This window comes from Aethalodelphis obliquidens, unplaced genomic scaffold (genome assembly GCF_003676395.1).
Source record: "Aethalodelphis obliquidens isolate GAN/ISIS:26980383/991018 unplaced genomic scaffold, ASM367639v1 scaffold85, whole genome shotgun sequence".
In the NCBI taxonomy this organism is placed as follows: Eukaryota; Metazoa; Chordata; class Mammalia; order Artiodactyla; family Delphinidae; genus Aethalodelphis; species Aethalodelphis obliquidens.
Window position 1 is genome coordinate 3,772,380 of NW_020838029.1, and position 19,846 is coordinate 3,792,225.

Consider the following 19,846-nt stretch of genomic DNA (forward strand, 5'->3'; position numbering starts at 1 on the left):
ATACTAGACAGTCTGCATACTTTATTAAAAGTCACATGAATGGACCCCAGGATCTAATTCTTTTTTCTTCTGATGTTACATATGTATTTCACAAATGTGTCTTTCTAGCATCTATTAATGTCCTTGGTATCAAGTGATTGTTTTCCCTATGAAAATGAAGGTTTTTCTTCATCAAAAACGTCTCTTCAAGGTATCTTGCTTTTCTCTGAAATTTTTCAATGTTTCTGAAGCTTTTTCTGGGCTTGTAATGTGTCAAGGCCATTTGTCTGTAGCCACATTAAAAATAGTATAATTGATCTACATTCTCTCAAAAGCAATTTTTTCTAGTCACAGAAATACTTCTATTACTTTATTTGTTCTAGCTATTACAGAATTAAGGAACTTCTTGAAAAGGGAAGGATTCTTTCCCACAATTGCAACTTATTTTAGAAATACTCTACATGACACCACTTTATTATTCAATTTGGACGCTGAGTTTTGCCCCTCAGTGGCTGGGCAACACACTCCATCTTTTTTTAAACAAAAACTTCAATAATATTTATTATTCTAAATCATCTCTTAACTTTTGCTATCCCCACAAAAAACCCTTAATAGGGGTTTGATCCCAAGGCTTCAAGTCCTGCAGAAGCACCAAGACCAATTCTATTCCTCAAACCATGTATGGATGTCACCAGTCTCTTGGGGTGAAACTGCATGTGCTAGAACCTTGGTGAATTAACAGACATATACAAGGACCTTTTTTTCTTTGAAAAACAGCTAAGCCAAGGACTTGAAAACTACCAACTAAAAAATAAATCCTTCATGTCACAAGGTAAAAGTAAATGATCCGTTTTAAGACGGATTATCAAATGGGCATTCTGAAGGTGAGGAGAAAACATAACTCAGAAATCTCTTTCAGCCCAGTTTTTATTCCCCTGTAAACTGGACCTTCATCCCCTCCTTACCCTCAAATACTTGCCTTTTAACATTTTGTTAAGTATGCCAGCTCCAGTAATATGGCTTTTATATGGCAAAGGGAAAACAACATGGGGTGCAGAGTCATAGAGAGCTGGATTAGAATAACAATTCTGTTATTTACTTTCTGTGTGAACTTGAGCCAGTTAATTTTAGCCTGCTGGGTCATAAATCCTTTATCTGTAGAATGAGGAGGATAGCATCCACTTGCATGATTATTGTAGGGACTAAATTATATAATGTATATGAAGCATCTAGCACTTAGTAGGTGCTTAATAAATGTTAACACTGTCAGCTCAACATTTACAGTTCATCCATTGACAGTTTCTCCTACCTGTTGGCCGAGGTATGCAGATAGTTTCCTACAATTGACACGCTTCAATTATCACCCCCTTCCCATAGCCTCTTCTGAATGCCTATCCATCCATCAAGCCTAAGCCAAGCCATTCTCATTCCACAGAAGCTTTTGCTCTTTAAATCAGAGAACAAAAGGGTAGGTGCTGAGGTTCATTCTTTGGGTATAGCCCAGGGCAGGGGTAGAGCCAGCCAGGCACTGCTCCTTGGCTTCCAGTCGGACTGGTGATCCCAACTCTTTAGGCCAGGCTCTTGATCTGTGTCCCAGGAAACACATAGCAATCTCACAGCCACATTTCTGGGACACATATTCTACTGGAATTGTGGTGGCTTTCTCTGGTTCTCAATAATCTCTCAATATTTGTAGTGGTGACTGTGGAATTTCCCCCCAAGGAAACCAGAGTGAAATCATGTCTCTAATATCTTCAAAGGTACTGAGGCCCCATTGGCCACTGCTTCTGTGGCTAAAATCTGCACACCTGCTTTGTTTAGTTAGTCATTTAATGGGACAGAGCAGAGAGGCCACAGCTCAGACTGGGGCTCAATGAGTACTTCCTGAGTGAGGCCATTAGGCCTCACAGAGATTCCCTTTTAGGGAGAGCAGCAGGTAGAATGGTGCCCACTTGGCTTACTTTATCCTGGTTTCTTAGCAACTTGGCCTTTGAGACTGGGTAGAGCTGAGAGTTCAATATGGCCACCTGGGTACATCGTCATTAAGAATGTCATCAAATTGCTATTCAATTACTTCCACAAAGGCTCTCAGTGTGTTTAGCTTACATGTTACTAACTCATCAATAAGCCATATTTAGAATTCAATCTTGAAAGTAGCTATTGCCTTTCAGTAACACTGTTCCCAAGGCATCTCAGAGTTGGTTTGGGCATGGGTGCATTCTCTTTCTCATCTCCCTCTCTCTTACCCTCTCTCTCGCCTCCCCTCTCCCCATGTCTATGCTTCTTTCTCAGTACTATAGTCAGTGCACTAGTGGGGCCTGGCTAGAAGAGTCCAATAGGAAAGTCCTTTCTCTCACACTGGACCACATTATAATTACACAGACACTAAAGGCAGGCTATCTTAAAGCCCACCCTAAAGCCAAGGCACCTGTGTGGAAACAAGCGATGACACTTTCTCCAGCAGCTTCTTTTCAACAAACAGGAATCAGAAATGTCTACTCGTCAGATTTCTGACTCACTACACTGTGTTTTAATTCCTTTCCAATGATTGAAATAGCAAGTGAGGAAGACCAGGAGCTCATGTCTGGAAGTTCCATATGGTGGCAAATATGTGTGGCTCAAGAAAGAGGGTAAAAGCCAGATCCTCAAAATGATGGTCATTAAAGCGACCAATCATAAGCCCCCTTGCTAGATAAGCATGGTGTAATGGAAAGAACCTTGTGTAGGTGCCCAGGGATGTGGTATCTTGTTTACACATGGCTGCTAACTTGCTCTGCCTCAGTTTCCCCAATGGTAAACTAGGAGTTAGACTAAATAATTCTGAAAGGCCTTTCTAATCAAATATTTTATAGGTCATAAAAAGAGTCTTTTATCTCAAAGGCTGTGGTTCTTAACCTTTATTGTGTCACAGGCCCAATCTGAAATTCACTAGAATGTTATGGACCATTTCCTCAGAAAAGGCATATTGAAAAGGCATACCATTTCAGAGGCTTTATGAAGTTCCTGAATCCATAGATAATGGGTTAAGAACTGTTTCTTTCAGGTGATAAAACAGCTTATCTGCAGAAGGCAGACATGAAGCAACAGTGACAACTGCCTGGCCTCAATCATCTTAACAATTCTCCCCAGCATTTGACCCAAAAATGGAACTCCTGCAGAACAAACACAGTCTGCCTTTTTTAAAAGAACTGTCTTCAGCTTTTGTTTCTTTCTTGATTGCTTGGAAAGGAAGCTGTCAGGAGAAAACAGGAGGAAGAATAATTCAAACAGACCTAGGCTTTGACATGTAAAACATGCTTTGCAGATTTGTCTTAAGCAGCTGTATGCAAAAGCAGGAAGGCCACCTTCCTGAGTCCACTTGGAGGGATTGTGGGGGCATCACTCATTCTGTCTGGTCCCATAAGAGCAGACACATTCTTGGCAATATATTACAGCGCCAAAGCTCCAAACTGGCACCAGGGTCCATATCCTCAGTAAGAGACATTAAGATTCTCTAAAGTTCAGCAAACATTCCTACTCCCCTACTTCCAAGGTAAGCAATGGCCCCAACTCAAGTAATTTCTAGTTCAGGGTAAGACTTCTGAGATCAATCTTTAGCCCCAAATCTTTCAGAGCTAGATGGCCTTTTGAGGAGGCAGGAAGTTCAGAGAGGAGTTGAAAACTGAGCTCCTCTCTTCGACTTGGGATGGTGGATAGCTTGGTTTCTGCAGTCTGCCTTGAGGGAGTTCAGCCATTCACAGTCTTATAGGAGCTCAAGATAGACCTTCTGAGGGAATGAAGACAGAATACAAAGGAGAAATAAACTTGTATCTAGGATGTGTGTCCCTTATTTTATAGCATCCCAGAGCCTGAAGGTGCAGGGCCAGGAAAGATCTGCTCTTCAGCACACAAGGGTTTGAAGAAGACTCTTCTAGAACCTGGAAAGTGTCCCCTGAGGCCAAGGTTTTTGAAACCTGAAAGGGAAAGAAGAGAGTAAGGAATTAGCTAGGACTGGTTAAACACTTAACAGCCACTGAGCAGTAGGCCCTCTCTTGGTAGGTAGCTAATCTTCTGAGCAATAGCGGCTGGGTAGAAAAAGGCCCTTATAACTCAGATCCCATGAAACTGTCCTAATACGGTGCTAAAATCAGGGCTGGAAACTGTGTGCCTTAAGCCTGAACTCTAATCCCCAAAAAGTCCACAGGAGATACAGATGCCTGATACCTCTGAGATTACTCACCTTGCTGAATGGCCACTGCCTTTATGGCCCTACAATAACTCCAAACTTCCTTTTACTGAGACTTCACCTTCATGAGAGCTGATAAGAAAACTCTTATCTACCCATAGACCTCTGAGGACTGGCAGCGATATGAAGAAAAGGAAGGCTGAGGAGTACATGGAAAGCTCTGCTCCAGATACCTGGATCTGATTTATGTGTGTATTGGTTCATGTCATGCCAGCAATCTGATTGTCAATCAGAACTCCTAGTAGAGAAAGAAATTTCCATGATCTCCATGGTTCTGGTGATCTTAGTAAGTTACTTATCCCCTTTGAACCTCAGTTCCTTTATTTGTTGAGTGAAAATACATATTAACTTCCCTATTTCTGGCATTTGATATGGACTAAATGATATAATGGACGTGAAAATGCTTTGCATTAGACAAATATAAAGAACTAAGGATGAAGGTTCAAGGGGTAAGACTGAAATTGTGATTTGATCTGAAGGAATGAAGTTCCCCTACAAATACTAAGGTAGACTCTTGGGACCTGCTATAATATCAAATGAGAGGTTACTGATATTCTTATAGACCCAAAGGATGTCAGAGTTAAAAGGTTCCAAACATTTCATCTTACATGTTGGGAAATTGAGGCCCAGAGAAGGAAATGTAATTGCCCAAAATGTCACAATTTAGGATTCCTAATGACCTTGATTCAAAGGCAATTTGTAAAACTATACTGTAGTTTGGCTGAGCAAGAAAGAAATGAAACTTAAAAACACAGAGAACCTCAGAATTAAAAGGCAGTAAGTTTAAGGGTCATGTAATTACAGGGTAGTGAACTGAGGCATGAAGGTGAATTCCCACCCTCTGGACCCACATGGCACTCCAGTCCTCAAAAACTCAGATCTCATAAAGAAGGTATATGTGTAACAAGGTTTTGTAATCAGGGATGGATACTACATACCTGAGGCCTCAACTCTCATCTCCAGGAAGTCTGCCTTGAGAACTGTGGGTAAAGGAGGAAAGACATTTCACTAAGACTCTAGAAATCAGAACTGGAAAGGAAAGCAAGTGGATGGGTGACCCTTCCAGGATGGTGGCAATTAGGCCATTTGAAAAATGAGGAAGTGATTCCATCCAGATGTTTCAAAACATCTCACTCCATGCTTATAGGTTGGCATACCTCTCTGCCAGATTTAGAGAGCCCAGTATCCCAGACACAAAGACATCTTTCAGGTGCCAGCACAATCCTTCGAGTGCCATACTATGGGAGGCAAGGGAAGACCAGAGGAATTGGCCAAAGACCAAAGACTACATTCTGTGATTATCTCCAATGGGAAAAAGGCAAAGACGGAAGGCAAGTGCCTTGTGAAACATGAATCTTTCTTTGCCTTGAAGACCAAACCAGCCTCTTGATGTGCTTAGATTGGTCCTAAAGTAGACTTGTCTGGGGATGGTTGGAGGCAAGAGACAATCCTGGAGAATCAAGCTCCATATAATTTGGCCAGAAAATCCCAGACAACAGCTTGTCCCAGGGCTATATCCTGAACATTGTTTTTCTCTTCTCTCTTAAGTCTATTAATACCTACTCCCTGAGTGATCTTATTCCCATCCATGATTTCAATTCCCATCAAATACTGAGACCACCCCCAAAAGGTTACTATTCACATTGTAGTATATGTGAATGCCCCTATAAATTTGTACAGTGGCTGTACTTAACAGTTCTACCTCTAAACCTACGTAGATCCAGCCCCAATTACTAGTGTAAGTTGCAGTTACCCACTGGACATCTCTATCTGGATGTCCCACAGAGTCTTCATACAAACTGTGTCCAAAATTGAGCAGAGAAACTTTCCCACAAAACCTATTCCTCCATGATTAATTATTGTTACAATCTACCTAACTGCCCAAGTTAGACTTTCTTCTCTCTTAATCTTTCTCCAATGCTCCATGTTTGAAAAGTCAGTAAGGTCTTACTGAGTCTACCTCAAATCTGTCCTTTCATTCCATTCCTATTGACAATGCCATACATCAGGACCTCATCAACTCTTGCCAGGGTGATTAGCCTCCTAACTGGTCTCCCTGCCTCCAGGTTTTACTGTCCCAACTATCTTCCTCATTAACAGCAGAATGTGTGTGTGTGTGTGTTTTTTTTTAAATAACTCAGGCAGCTTAGAATATGCATTGTCATGCTGAAAAGTTTTCCATGACACCCCATGGACTACAGAATAAAGACCAAACTCCTTAGTATGTCATATAAGGCGTTTACAGTCTGGCCCCAATCCATCTTCTTGGCCTCAACTCTAGCTAAGCTTCCTTCTTCTCACCCCCACATTCTAGCCAAAGTGGAACACTAATCACTTTGTGAACCTGCCTTGCATAAGCTATTCTGCCTTACTGAAATGTCTTCCCCTCCCTTCTCTTCTTGATGAGCCACTTCTCATTTTATTTCAAGTTTTTAATTTTTTTTAATTGTTGTATTGTAGAAGGGAGATGAATGAGAAGTGAGGTCATTCAAATGTCAGGTTACATAGAGTCAGGTGTACAAACTGGAAGCAAAAAGGGGCAGAGAAAAGGTTAAACAGATCATTTTCATTAGAGATGAGATGGGATTGACTGGCTAGTCTAAGAATCTTGACCAGTAGCCATCATGTAGGTGCACTGATGCAAGTGGTGGTTACAAAACTGGGGCCTAGACAGAAGGGGTGCTTTCCTTATATGGATGCTGAGTGGGAGGAACCTGTGGGTACCTAGGAAGGTGACTTATTACATATTGGAGGACTGGTGTACCCACCTTGGCCTTACCCACAATCCTGCCAAGATGGAATCTGGGAATAAGGAACAGGATTAAATTTAGGTTCCAGAGGCCTGGACATAGGATTGGTTAGGTTGTCCTCCAGCCTGAAGTGCCTGCTTTGACCACAGTGCCCTATGTTGCAGTTGGTCCAAGACCTCCCTGAGCACTAAATGACAAAGCCCAGGTAGTGGTTACCAATCTTTCCACACTTTCAACATCAGGTTGGCTACAGTTTCCCTATTAAAAGTCAGGCTGCCTTAAAGATTCTGTTGGACTTTGTTCATGCCTAGTACGTATCCCTCTCAATGTCTTGGTTCCCTGTCCAAAGCTACAGATCAATCCCTCACATTTTCAGTGTATTCTATCCATCTTTAAAGCCCCATCTCAGATATCACTTCCTCTAAAAAGCTTTCCTTTAGATATGCCTAGTTCATTCTGTTAATTCTAGTTTGCTTCATTCTATTTCCCTGGTATTTATTTCTCATATGGTTTATCCTAGGGAAGTTGGAAGGACCACCAGGAAGTAGGAAGTAGTCCTGCTCATAGGCAGATACTTTATTAAGAATATAAAGTATTCTCTCTCTTTCTGTTTTTCTTTTTTTCCCTCGAGCCTATCTGATTAAGCCTGCTTTAAAAATGTCCTAGGTGAAAACTTTATCTTCATTCTATCAGTAAGAGAAATCTGGGGCTTTGACCTCACTTTCATTTGTTATGGTAGAATAAATGGTAAATTATTGTCTAAGGAGAATTTGGCCTAGTCTATAGTTCCTTGTGGCTGACTGCCAAGCAGAACTAGGGTGACCTGCTGTTCAGAATCATGTCCTGGTGAGTCGGGTCCCACAGTTTTAACTAGATGATGTCAAACCTATCCCAGCTCCAGCACTGGTAAAGGCACATTGTTCTGCTTTTAACTGAATACCTGGAAGAGTTACACTCCTGTCACCCATCAGGAAGCACAATTTTGAACTCTCTGATAAGCAACATTGAATAAACTCACAGAAGAGTGCCTGAAGGCCAAGCAATCATTTCTCCAGGTGTTTTAGTCTAAAGGGTGCCAAATGATAGGCTTTGGAAAGCCTGTACCAGTACTTGAGGGATTTTAAAAACAAATTAACTGGAAGAAAGAAATAAAGGAAGGAAATTTAAAAAACCCACACTCCCAGGCCCTACTCCTGGAGATTCTGTTTTTGTGGGTCTAGAGCAGAAGGCAGGAATCTGTGTTCATTTTATTTTCCCTCAAAATTTTCCAGGTGATTTATATGTTCAGCCAGTTCGAAAACAACCACCTAAGTCTAATGTTTACCTCTGAAATGAGGGCTATGCTTATTCTAAGGCTGTTTATATTAGAATATTGCTTTCTATATATTCATATCAGCTGCCCTTTTAGAATATAATAGGGTCTAAATAAGTAAACTAACAAAAAAAATTAGACCTACATCGAGCATAAAGTTTTTGCAATACCACTTGGCCTGTGAGTACTCTATGTATGTGTGAGAGAGAGAGGAGAAAGAGAGAAAGAGATGGAAAGACAGAGTCAGAGAGGCAGAGACAACAGATACAGAGATAGACAAAGAAAGAGAGACATGGAGAGAGACAGAAAAAGAGTCAAAGAGATAGGGAAACAGAGACATAAGTAGAAAAACACAAGGAGAGACATAAAGAGACTGAGAATTACAGAGACAGAGAAACAGTGTGCGAGAGACAAATGGACAAGAGTGACAAAGGCAGAGAGACATACAGTTATAGAGACAAAGACAGAGACACAGGGAGACAGAGAGACAGTGTTGGGGGAGAGAAAGGAACAAACACAGACAGAGAGAAAGAGACAGAGCTACAGAGAAACAAAAATACAATGTTAAGAGAGCAAATGACATGCTCATGATACATTTATTAAAAAGTTATTTGGTTTCATTTCTGTCACCTGCATCTCTTACCTTCCTGTTTTCCGGGAAGCTATTTCAAAGAACCTGGTCCTGGAAGCCACCCTGCAAAGAGAAGCCAACCAAGTCCCATGAGTTGCTCTGGAATATGTGTGGGAACCAATGGCCAATGGAAAGGAAAAGAAAATATGAACCAGATAGGCCACCAATGCCAGGCTCTGCCTTAGCTTGCAAAGGATCTGGGTCTGAGGAAAAACCCAAGTATCAGAATGTGAAATGGCTCAGAGACCATAGGCACCCCCAAGGCTATGGCTGATACTCTTTGCTTCCCCTTGGCTCAGAATGATCTAAGTATGTTGCCCATTCAGATTACTCTTGGGAGAAATAAGTGAAACAAGTTCTTGGTTTCAGAGTATAATTTTTGACATTTTGCAAATACACTTAGCTAATTAGTCCAAACAGTAGAGGCTCTGTTTTTCTTATTTCCTCAATTTTGCAATTATGGAAAACAAAAGACACAAGAAAAAGGAACACTAGGAGGCAGGATACTGAGAGGGGTCCCAGGCACTGGCTGAGGAGAGGCCTGCCAGGCTAGTTTTGTGGCCAAGAAAAGCTGGTCCCTGAGAGTTGCTGTGGCCCCACCTTAGCTGCTCTATCCCTGATTCCTTGGCTTACAGGCCAGACTCAGGAAGGCTGGTTGGATAATAGCTCTGCTACTACCCTGTAAGAGGCTCTCTGGAGAATCTGAGTCATTCTGGAAGATTTTTAAAAATCATACCTTCTCTTTAAAAAAAAAAGCTTCAAAGCACACGTAAAATGACCAAATCTGTTCATTAAATTACTTTTAAAACCAGTAGTAATAATAAGAAAAAAAATTTACAGAGGCAAAGAAGCATGAAAGCAGCCGGTAATCTTATCACCCTAGAGAGATCAGGGAGACTAAGAAAAATGGGTCTCCTATCGGGTACCAAGATTTAAACACCTCACCTTTAGGAAAAATCTCCCAGCTTTAAGTGTTGAGTAGAACACTCCAAACAGAGCTGGTCTGCGACAGTCCCCTACACTATGAAGTGAACGATACCCTGGAGTTGTGCATTGTACACCCTTCACAACCATAATGGTGATCCTGAAAGCATTCTTAGTGGTCTAAGGTGGACTTTAGGTCAAGGTTGAAAAACAACTCTACTTACACAGACGATGGGATTTCCCCTGCATTGCCAGTCACTATATCTGGCTTTGGTTCAGGTTTCTGGGTAGTAGTTGCCCGGCAGGGAGGATCTGGAGGCCTCACTGGGGGTCGGATGATGGTTGGCTTTTCTCCTGGAGGCCGAACTGTGCTGAAACTGTCAGAGTCTCCTGGAAAAGAGAACAACAAGAACTTGGACAGTGAGCCAAATGGAACACCACTCCTCAGCAGGTACCCAATATTGCAGCTATCATGGCCACCTCCCTTGGTCCCCATTTCTTTTTGGTAACTAACAACTCTGGATTAAAAAATATATTCTTCCAGAAGCTGTCCCTTCAGAAAGTCTATGTTTGAACCTCAGCTCTGGAGCTTCACATTTGTGTGACCTAGGGTATGTCACATCAATTTGCTCAGTCTCATTTCCTCAACCATATAATCAAGACTAAAAATATATTATCTTACAGAGACATTGAGAGGATTTACTTGGGTAGTAATATGTTTAGTACTGTCACTGGCACATAGCAGGTGCTTAGTCAATGTTTGATGATAAATTTGTTACATTCATCATCACCAAAAATGAGTCTATTTTCACTTAAGCCTTGACTATTGTGGCAGTCTCCTAACTCACCTTTCTGCCTCTATGTCTCTAGTTTCCAGGTCACTCAGTACAAAATAAATACACATAATTTTTTAATAAAATGATTCTGGCAGGAATATAGTGAAACATATGCATGCGCACACTGCTGGGGGTACTGTACACTGGGCTTATTCTAACTAGATAGCCATCAATAATTCTGGAACAGAGTATCATCCACCAGAGGGCAGACAGCAGAAGCAAGAAGAACTACAGTCCTGCAGACTGTGGAACAAAAAACACATTCACAGAAAGATGGACAAGATGAAAAGGCAGAGGGCTATATACCAGATGAAGGACCAAGATTAAACCCCAGAAAAACAACTAAACTAAGTGGAGATAGGCAACCTTCCAGAAAAAGAATTCAGAATAATGATAGTGAAGATGATCCAGGACCACAGAAAAAGGATGGAGGCAAAGATCAAGAAGATGCAAGAAATGTTTAACAAAGACCTAGAAAAATTAAAGAACAAACAAACAGAGATGAACAATACAATAACCAAAATGAAAACTACACAAGAAGGAATCAATAGCAGAATAACTGAGGCAGGAGAACGGATAAGTGACCTGGAAGACAGAATGGAGGAATTCACTGCTACGGAACAGACTAAAGAAAAAAGAATGAAAAGAAATGAAGACAGCCTAAGAGACCTCAGGGACAACATTAAATGCAACAACATTCGCATTATAGGGATTCCAGAAGCAGAAGAGAGAGAGAAAGGACCAGAGAATATATTTGAAGAGATTATAGTCGAAAACTTCCCTAACATGGGAAAGGAAATAGCCACCCAAGTCCAGGAAGAGCAGCGAGTCCCATACAGGATAAACCCAATGAGAAACACGCCGAAACTCATAGTAATCAAATTGGCAAAAATTAAAGACAAAGAAAAATTATTGAAAGCAGCAAGGGAAAAACGACAAATAACACAAGAAACTCCCATAAGGTTAACAGCTGATTTCTCAGCAGAAACTCTACAAGCCAGAAGGGAATGGCATGACATATTTAAAGTGATGAAAGGGAAGAACCTACAATCAAGATTACTCTACACGGCAAGGATCTCATTCAGATTCGACGGAGAAATCAAAAGCTTTACAGACAAGCAAAAGCTAAGAGAATTTAGCATCACCAAACCAGCTCTGCAACAAATGCTAAAGGAACTTCTCTAAGTGGGAAACACAAGAGAAGAAAAGAACCTACAAAAACAAACCCAAAACAATTAAGAAAATGGTCATAGGAACATACATATTGATAATTACCTTAAATGTGGATGGATTAAAAGCTCCAACCAAAAGACACGTGCTTGCTGAATGGATACAAAAACAAGACCCATATATATGATGTCTACAAGAGACCCACTTCAGACCTAGGGACACATACAGACTGAAAGTGAGGGGATGGAAAAAGATATTCCATGCAAATGGCAATCAAAAGAAAGCTGGAGTAGCTGTACTCATATCAGATAAAATAGACTTGAAAATAAAGAATGTTACAAGAGACAAGGAAGGACACTATATAATGATCAAAGGATCAATCCAAGAAGAAGATATAACAATTATAAATATATATGCACCCAACATAGGAGCACCTCAATACATAAGGCAAATGCTAACAGCTATAAAAGAGGAAATTGACAGTAACACAATAATAGTGGCGGACTTTAACACCTCACTTACAACAATGGACAGATCATCCAAAATGAAAATAAATAAGGAAACAGAAGCTTTAAATGACACAACAGACCAGATCGATTTAATTGATATTTATAGGACATTCCATCCAAAAACAGCAGATTACACTTTCTTCTCAAGTGTGCACAGAACATTCTCCAGGATAGATCACACCTTGGGTCACAAATCAAGCCTCAGTAAAATTAAGAAAATTGAAATCACATCAATCATCTTTTCTGAACCACAATGCTATGAGATTAGAAATGAATTACAGGGAAAAAAACGTAAAAAACACAAACACATGGAGGCTAAACAATACGTTACTAAACAACCAAGAGATCACTGAAGAAATCAAAGAGGAAATCAAAAAATACCTAGAGACAAATGATAATGAAAACACGATGATCCAAAACCTATGGGATGCAGCAAAAGCAGTTCTAAGAGGGAAGTTTATAGCTATACAAGCCTACCTCAAGACACAAGAAAAATCTCAAGTAAACAATCTAACATTACACCTAAAGCAACTAGAGGAAGAAGAACAAACAAAGCCCAAAGATAGCAAAAGGAAAGAAATCATAAAGATCAGAGCAGAAATAAATGAAATAGGAACAAAGTAAACAACAGCAAAGATCAATAAAACTAAAAGCTGGTTCATTGAGAAAATAAACAAAATTGATAAACCATTAGCCAGACTTATCAACAAAAAGAGGGAGAGGACTCAAATCAATAAAATTAGAAATGAAAAAGGAGAAGTTACAACAGACACCTCAGAAATACAAAGCATCCTAAGAGACTACTACAAGCAAATCTCTGCCAATAAAATGGACAACCTGAAAGAAATGGACAAATTCTTAGAAAGGTATAACCTTCCAGACTGAACCAGGAAGAAACAGAAAATATGAACAGACCAATCACAAGTAATGAAATTGAAACTGTGATTAAAAATCTTCCAATATGGACTTCTGTGGTGGTGCAGTGGTTGAGAGTCCACCTGCCGATGCAGGGGACGTGGGTTCATGCCCCGGTCCGGGAGGATCCCACATGCTGTGGAGCAGCTGGGCCGGTGGGCCATGGCCGCTGGGCCTGCGCATCCGGAGCCTCTGCTCTGCAGAGGGAGGGGCCACAGCAATGCATACCTGCACAGCCTGCATACCGCAAAAAAAAAATCTTCCAACAAACAAAAGTCCAGGACCAGATGGCTTCAGAGGTGAATTCTATCAAACATTTAGAGAAGAGATAACACCCATTCTTCTCAAACTCTTCCAAAAAATTGCAGAGGAAGGAACACTCCCAAACTCATTCTATGAGGCCACCATCACCCTGAAACCAAAATTGGACAAAGATACTACAAAAAAAAGAAAATTACAGACCAATATCACTGATGAATATAGATGCAATAATCCTCAACAAAATACTAGCAAACAGAATCCAACAACACATTAAAAGGTTCATAAACAATGATCAAGTGGGATTTATCCCAGGGATGCAAGGATTCTTCAATATACGCAAATCAATCAATGTGAAAAACCATATTAACAAACTGAAGAATAAAAACCATATGATCATCCCAATAGATGCAGAAAAAGCTTTTGACAAAATTCAAACCCATTTATGATAAAAACTCTCCAGAAAGTAGGCATAGAGGGAACCTACCTCAACATAATAAAGGCCATATATGACAAACCCACAGCCAACATCATTCTCAATGGTGAAAAATTGAAAGCATTTCCTCTAATATCAGGAATGAGACAAGGATGTCCACTCTCACTACTATTATTCAACATAGTTTTGGAAGTCCTAGCCATGGCAATAAGAGAAATAAAAGGAATACAAATTGGAAAAGAAGAAGTATAACTGTCACTGTTTGCAGATGACATGATAGTATACATAGAGAATCTTAAAGATGCCACCAGAAGACTACTAGAGCTAATTAATGAATTTGGTAAAGTTGCAGGATACAAAATTAATGCACAGAAATCTCTTGCATTCCTATACACTAATGATGAAAAATCTGAAAGAGAAATTATGGAAACACTCCCATTTACCATTGCAACAAAAAGAATAAAATACCTCGGAATAAACCTACCTAGGGAGATAAAAGACCTGTATGCAGAAAACTATAAAACACTGATGAAAGAAATTAAAGATGATACCAACAGATGGAGTGATATACCATGTTCTTGGATTGGAAGAACCAATATTGTGAAAATGACTATACTGCCCAAAGCAACCTAGAGATTCACTGCAATACCTATCAAATTACCAATGGCATTTATTATGGAACTAGAACAAATCATCTTAAAATTTGTATGGAGACACAAAAGACCCCGAATAGCCAAAGCATTCTTGAGGGAAAAAAACGCAGCTGGAGGAATCAGACTCCCTGACTTCAGGCTATACTACAAAACTACAGTAATCAAGACAATATGGTACTGGCACAAAAACAGAAACATAGATCAATGGAACAAGATAGAAAGCCCAGAGATAAACCCATGCACCTATGGTCAACTAATCTATGACAAAGGAGGCAAAGATATACAATGGAGAAAAGACAGTCTCTTCAGTAAGTGTTGTTGGGAAAACTGGACAGCTACACGTAAAAGAATGAAATTAGAACACTCTCTAACACCATACAGAAAAATAAACTCAAAATGGATTAGACACCTAAATGTAAGATGGGACACTATAAAACTCTTAGAGGAAAACATAGGAAGAACAGTCTTTGACAAATAACAGCAAGATCTTTTTTGATCCACCTCCTAGAGTAGTGGAAATAAAACCAAAAATAAACAAATGGGACCTAATGAAACTTCAAAGCTTTTATACAGCAAAGGAAACCATAAACAAGATGAAAAGACAACCCTCAGAATGGGAGAATATATTGCAAACGAATCAACGGACAAAGGATTAATCTCCAAAATACATAAACAGCTCATGCAGCTCAATATTAAAGAAACAAACAACCCAATCCAAAAATGGGGAGAAGACCTTAAATAGACATTTCTCTAAAGAAGACATACAGATGGCCAAGAAGCACATGAGGAGCTGCTCAACATTACTAATTATTAGAGAAATGCAAATCAAAACTACGCTGAGGTATCACCTCACACCATTTAGAATGGGCATCATCAGAAAATCTACAAACAACAAATGTTGGAGAGGGTGTGGAGAAAAGGGAACCCTCTTGCACTGCTGGTGGGAATGTAAATTGATGCAGCCACTATGGAGAACAGTATGGAGGTTCCTTAAAAAACTACAAATAGATTTACCATATGATCCAGCAGTCCCACTACTGGGCATATACCCAGAGAAAACCATAATTCAAAAAGACACATGCACCCAATGTTCATTGCAGCACTATTTACAATAGCCAGGTCATGGAAGCAACCTAAATGCCCATCAACAGACGAATGGATAAAGAAGATGTGGTACATATATACAATGGAATATTACTCAGCCATAAAAAGGAACGAATTTGAATCATTTGTTGAGACGTGGACAGATCTAGAGAGTGTCATACAGAGTGAAGTAAGTCAGAAAGAGATAAACAAATATCGTATATTAACACATGTATGTGGAACCTAGAAAAGTTGTACAGATGAGCCGGTTTGCAGGGCAGAAGTTGAGACACAGATGTAGAGAACAGACGTATGGACACCAAGTGGGGAAAACTGTGGTGGGGTGGGGATGGTGGTGTGCTGAATTGGGCGATTGGGATTGACATGTATATACTGATGTGTATAAAATTGATGACTAAGAAGAACCTGCAGTATAAAAAAATAACAAAAACAAAACAAAACAAAAGGAATTCTGGAACAATGTGAATGAAATGCAAAATAATATATATGAGACAGTTCATACTCATTAATCCAGTTGATCCACTTTGGGGAACAGGCCCAAAGAAATTAACTCTAAAGAAAAAAATAAGGAAAACAAGTAGCACATAAACATGCTTCTTAACAGCAAAAATTCAGACCCAACCACAAAGGCTGATAAACAAACAATTCAATTCTTACAAGTATTGAACCAATACATATTATGCATGAAATGACAAGGATTTAGGCTAGGTCAAAAAATGTATTCATATAAAATAATATTAAGTGAAAAAAAGTCCACAAAAAATGTTCATGGCCTGATGAACACCATCTGGAAATAGACACGTTTGCAACTATGCAAGGGTGTTAGTAGATCTTGATATTCATTCAATTTTTGTCAGTAAACCTTGATATTCATTGTTTTCTTCTACAAAACTTTTTAAGGTAAATGTAAAAAATATTAACTTTAATCCATATAATACTGTTGTAAGATTTACCTTAAGTATTTCCACACTGTATTTCTTCTCCTTAAAGATTTTCTCAGTGACTATAAAATGTACAGGATAAGTTCAAACTCCTTAACATAAATTCAAGGCCCTCTATGAGCTGGTCCCAAATTATTAAACCAGGTACTAGTGCTAGATTTTAAATACCAGCTCTACTTTTGTTAAACTGGTCTCCTCACCGGCCCTATCAAAGCAGCAAGCCCTTGACTCTTCTAGATGAGACAGTATGGTACAGTGTGGAAAGTAAGTCTGGAGTTGGGCAGACCCTGCTTTCAGGCCTTGTTCTGCGACTTCCAAACTGTGGAACCCTGTGCAGTTATTTCAACTCTTTGACTATCAAGGTATTCATCTGGGAAATGGATATAATAACCCGTCCTCACAAGCTGGTTGTAAGGACTAAATTAGATGGCTGTTAGAGAATACCTAGCATGTAGCAGGGATAAGTAAGTGTTAGACTCTGTCCTGCTTCTTTCCCGATATATGTCCCTGTTCTCATGTCTTATCTGTACTGTAACTACCCCTAAACAGTCAGCTCAAATCTCAATCCTCTGAACACTTGAGCTGACATTGGTAATTTCCATCCATGTAAGCACTCATGAAGTACTTATATATTGCTCCATGGGGTTTTTTAATTCCTCCAGCTAGTCATTCTGGTGAGGCAGACAGATATGAAGAAAGATAATGATAATACAGTGTGATTGGTGTTCTAATGGAGGTATGAACCAAGTACTATTCATTTACACACTAGGCTGTATCTTACATTTCTGGACATGCCATTCCCCTTAGCACCAGGTCGGGTACACAGAATTGCAGCTAAAGAGTGACCAAAATAATAATAATAATCCAATTTTTCTAACACATTATAATATTCAAAGCACTCTCCCAATTAATTATTTGATGTTCACAATAAGCTTGGGAGGAAAGAATAGCAGATGGGTCTTATCTTTCCCATTTTATAGAGAAGGAAACTAAGGTTCGGAAAGGTGAACTCACTCACCCGCAATCATATAGTTAGGTAAGTGGTAGAGTGAGGACTAAAACTCATATCTCCTGTTTTTGCATCCACTTTTCTTCCCAGTGTCTGCTGTTTTGTTGTTATTAGTAGTAATATAAAAAGTTATAAATGACAATAATAATGGTAATGGTAATAAAATAACTGGTAAAAAACTTTAGCTACCTTTTTTATTGAACACCTGCTCTGTTCCAGGTACTATGATAATATACTCAGTACTTTATGCATATATTCTCATTTAACATTGGCCCTAACCCTGAAAGACAAGAAGCATTATGCCTGTTCTACAGTTGAGGAAACAGAAACACAGAGATGAGAAGTATAACCCCATAGTTAATTGACAATAGACTCAGGTCCATCTGCTTTCCAAAGCCCAAGTGGTCAGAAGTACCAGTGATTTTCAACCTTGGCTATACATTGGGAACATTGAAATTATACAGTACTGGGGACCCATCCCCAGAGAGCCTAGCTTAATTGATTGGGGTAACACCTTGGTATGGGTATTTTTAAAAGCTCCCCAGGTGATGCTATGTATAGCCAGAGTTGAGAACCACTAGGCCACATGATGCTGCTTGCTCACTGCAGATCAGATTATAACAGCTGACAATGTTGTTCCATTTCTACTGGTCACTGGAGGAGGTATTGGATAGGAAGCATATGCTACAGTCAGAGCCAGAAAACATTTCTACCTGAAGCTGTATCCACCCTAAGGCTACTGTTTCCTTTGGTGAGAGAACCAGATGACTCCCCCTGAAATATGAAACCCATTCATTTCCCAGTTGCAGCCACATCCAAATAGACATCAACCCAAGGCCTCAGAAAACAAATGTCATCAGCCTTGCATCCTCCTAGGCTCTTTATTGGGTGCTGCAAATTGATGATTCATTTTAAGTCAAACTTTGAAGTAGTAGCAATGGGTTTTCTTGTTTGAAAGACCCCAATGTTGTTCTCTCCTGCCTCTAATTTGCGACAGTATAGCCACAGTGTCAAACTGAGGAGGCAGGGATGGAAGAGTAATAATAACTGGGAGTCAAAAGACCTAGATTCCAGTCTTAATACTAAAACTAACTTGCTGTGTGAGCTTGAGCAGATCACTTCCCTACCTGTACAATGTGAACTTGGACTATTTTCCAGATCAGTAGGTCCATGATATGTCTATAGGCCTATATCTCTCCCCGCTGACTTTTATATGCTACAGTGGAATACTCTAGAAGTCAGTTCTGATCATGTACCTAACCAGCTTGAAAAAAATCTCCAGATAGAAAGATCGATAGATACTAGATTTAGATTTCACAGCTCCCTGTTGCCTGCAGAATAAACTCAAACATTTTTTAACCTGGAATTCACTACCTTCTTCCACCTGGCCTCAACTGATGTTTCTGGTCTAACTTTCCACCCTTCCTCTTTACATATCCCATAGTCCACAGAAACAGTATTATTTCTTGTTCCACGTACACATCCTACAATTAATCATTTCTTTCCTAGATGCCATTTACCCCTTCTAATATGCCCAAATTTGCATCATCTATTAAGATTCAGCTTAAGTGCCACATCTCTTAGAAGCCTAATATGTTCCAAGTTCCTTTCTCTTACTCTTACAGCACCAACCACCTTGTACTTTGAATCAGGGCTCTTTGTTTTGGTGGCTCTATCTCCCCTATTAAAATGGAGCAACCTGAGAGCTAGATCTAAGTGGGATTCCTCTCTGTATTCACCAGGGGCCCAAGTAAATTGCTTTGCATGTAACTGGTATTCAATAAATACTCATTGAGAAAAGAAAAACACAGTTCAGTCCATTAGAAGGACAACGGAAAAAGCTTTCCCTTTTGAAGTCCCCATTTGTGCCATCTGTGACAAACACAAACATGATATACCCAAATTTCAGGGCTATTCTAAAATCTAAATTGAAAGGTGTTCAATAGACTGAGTGTTCCTTGAGGGCTTTTGTGCCTGGCCTTATGCTCTCACAACATATGCAGACAAATGATTTGACATTGACTTTGCCATCTAGGGGCTTAAAACTGAGTTGGAAAATGAAGTCATACTCATGGGAAATAAGCATGAATACAGTAACTCAGCATCCACAATTAAAGGGTCAAACTTGGGTGCCAAAAGAAGTGAGGTAAGGGAGAGTTCCCTGGGGCAGAATTGTCAAAAGGCTTCATGGAGG

The 19,846-nt window shown here is 39.8% G+C and overlaps 1 protein-coding gene across 3 annotated transcripts in view; it reads right to left on the minus strand.

The window, feature by feature from the left end:
* Positions 1-336: 336 nt before the first annotated feature.
* OPHN1 (oligophrenin 1) overlaps positions 337-19,846 on the minus strand; it is a 582,946-nt gene continuing 563,436 nt past the window's right edge. For all 3 annotated transcript variants that reach the window (XM_027093626.1, XM_027093627.1, XM_027093625.1), the window contains 4 exons: positions 10,046-10,211; positions 8,910-8,960; positions 5,143-5,184; positions 337-3,932 (listed from right to left, as the gene is read on the minus strand). In XM_027093626.1, coding sequence (XP_026949427.1) covers positions 5,151-5,184; positions 8,910-8,960; positions 10,046-10,211 — 251 coding nt within the window. In that variant the 3' untranslated portion in view covers positions 337-3,932; positions 5,143-5,150. The remainder of the gene's footprint in view (positions 3,933-5,142; positions 5,185-8,909; positions 8,961-10,045; positions 10,212-19,846) is intronic.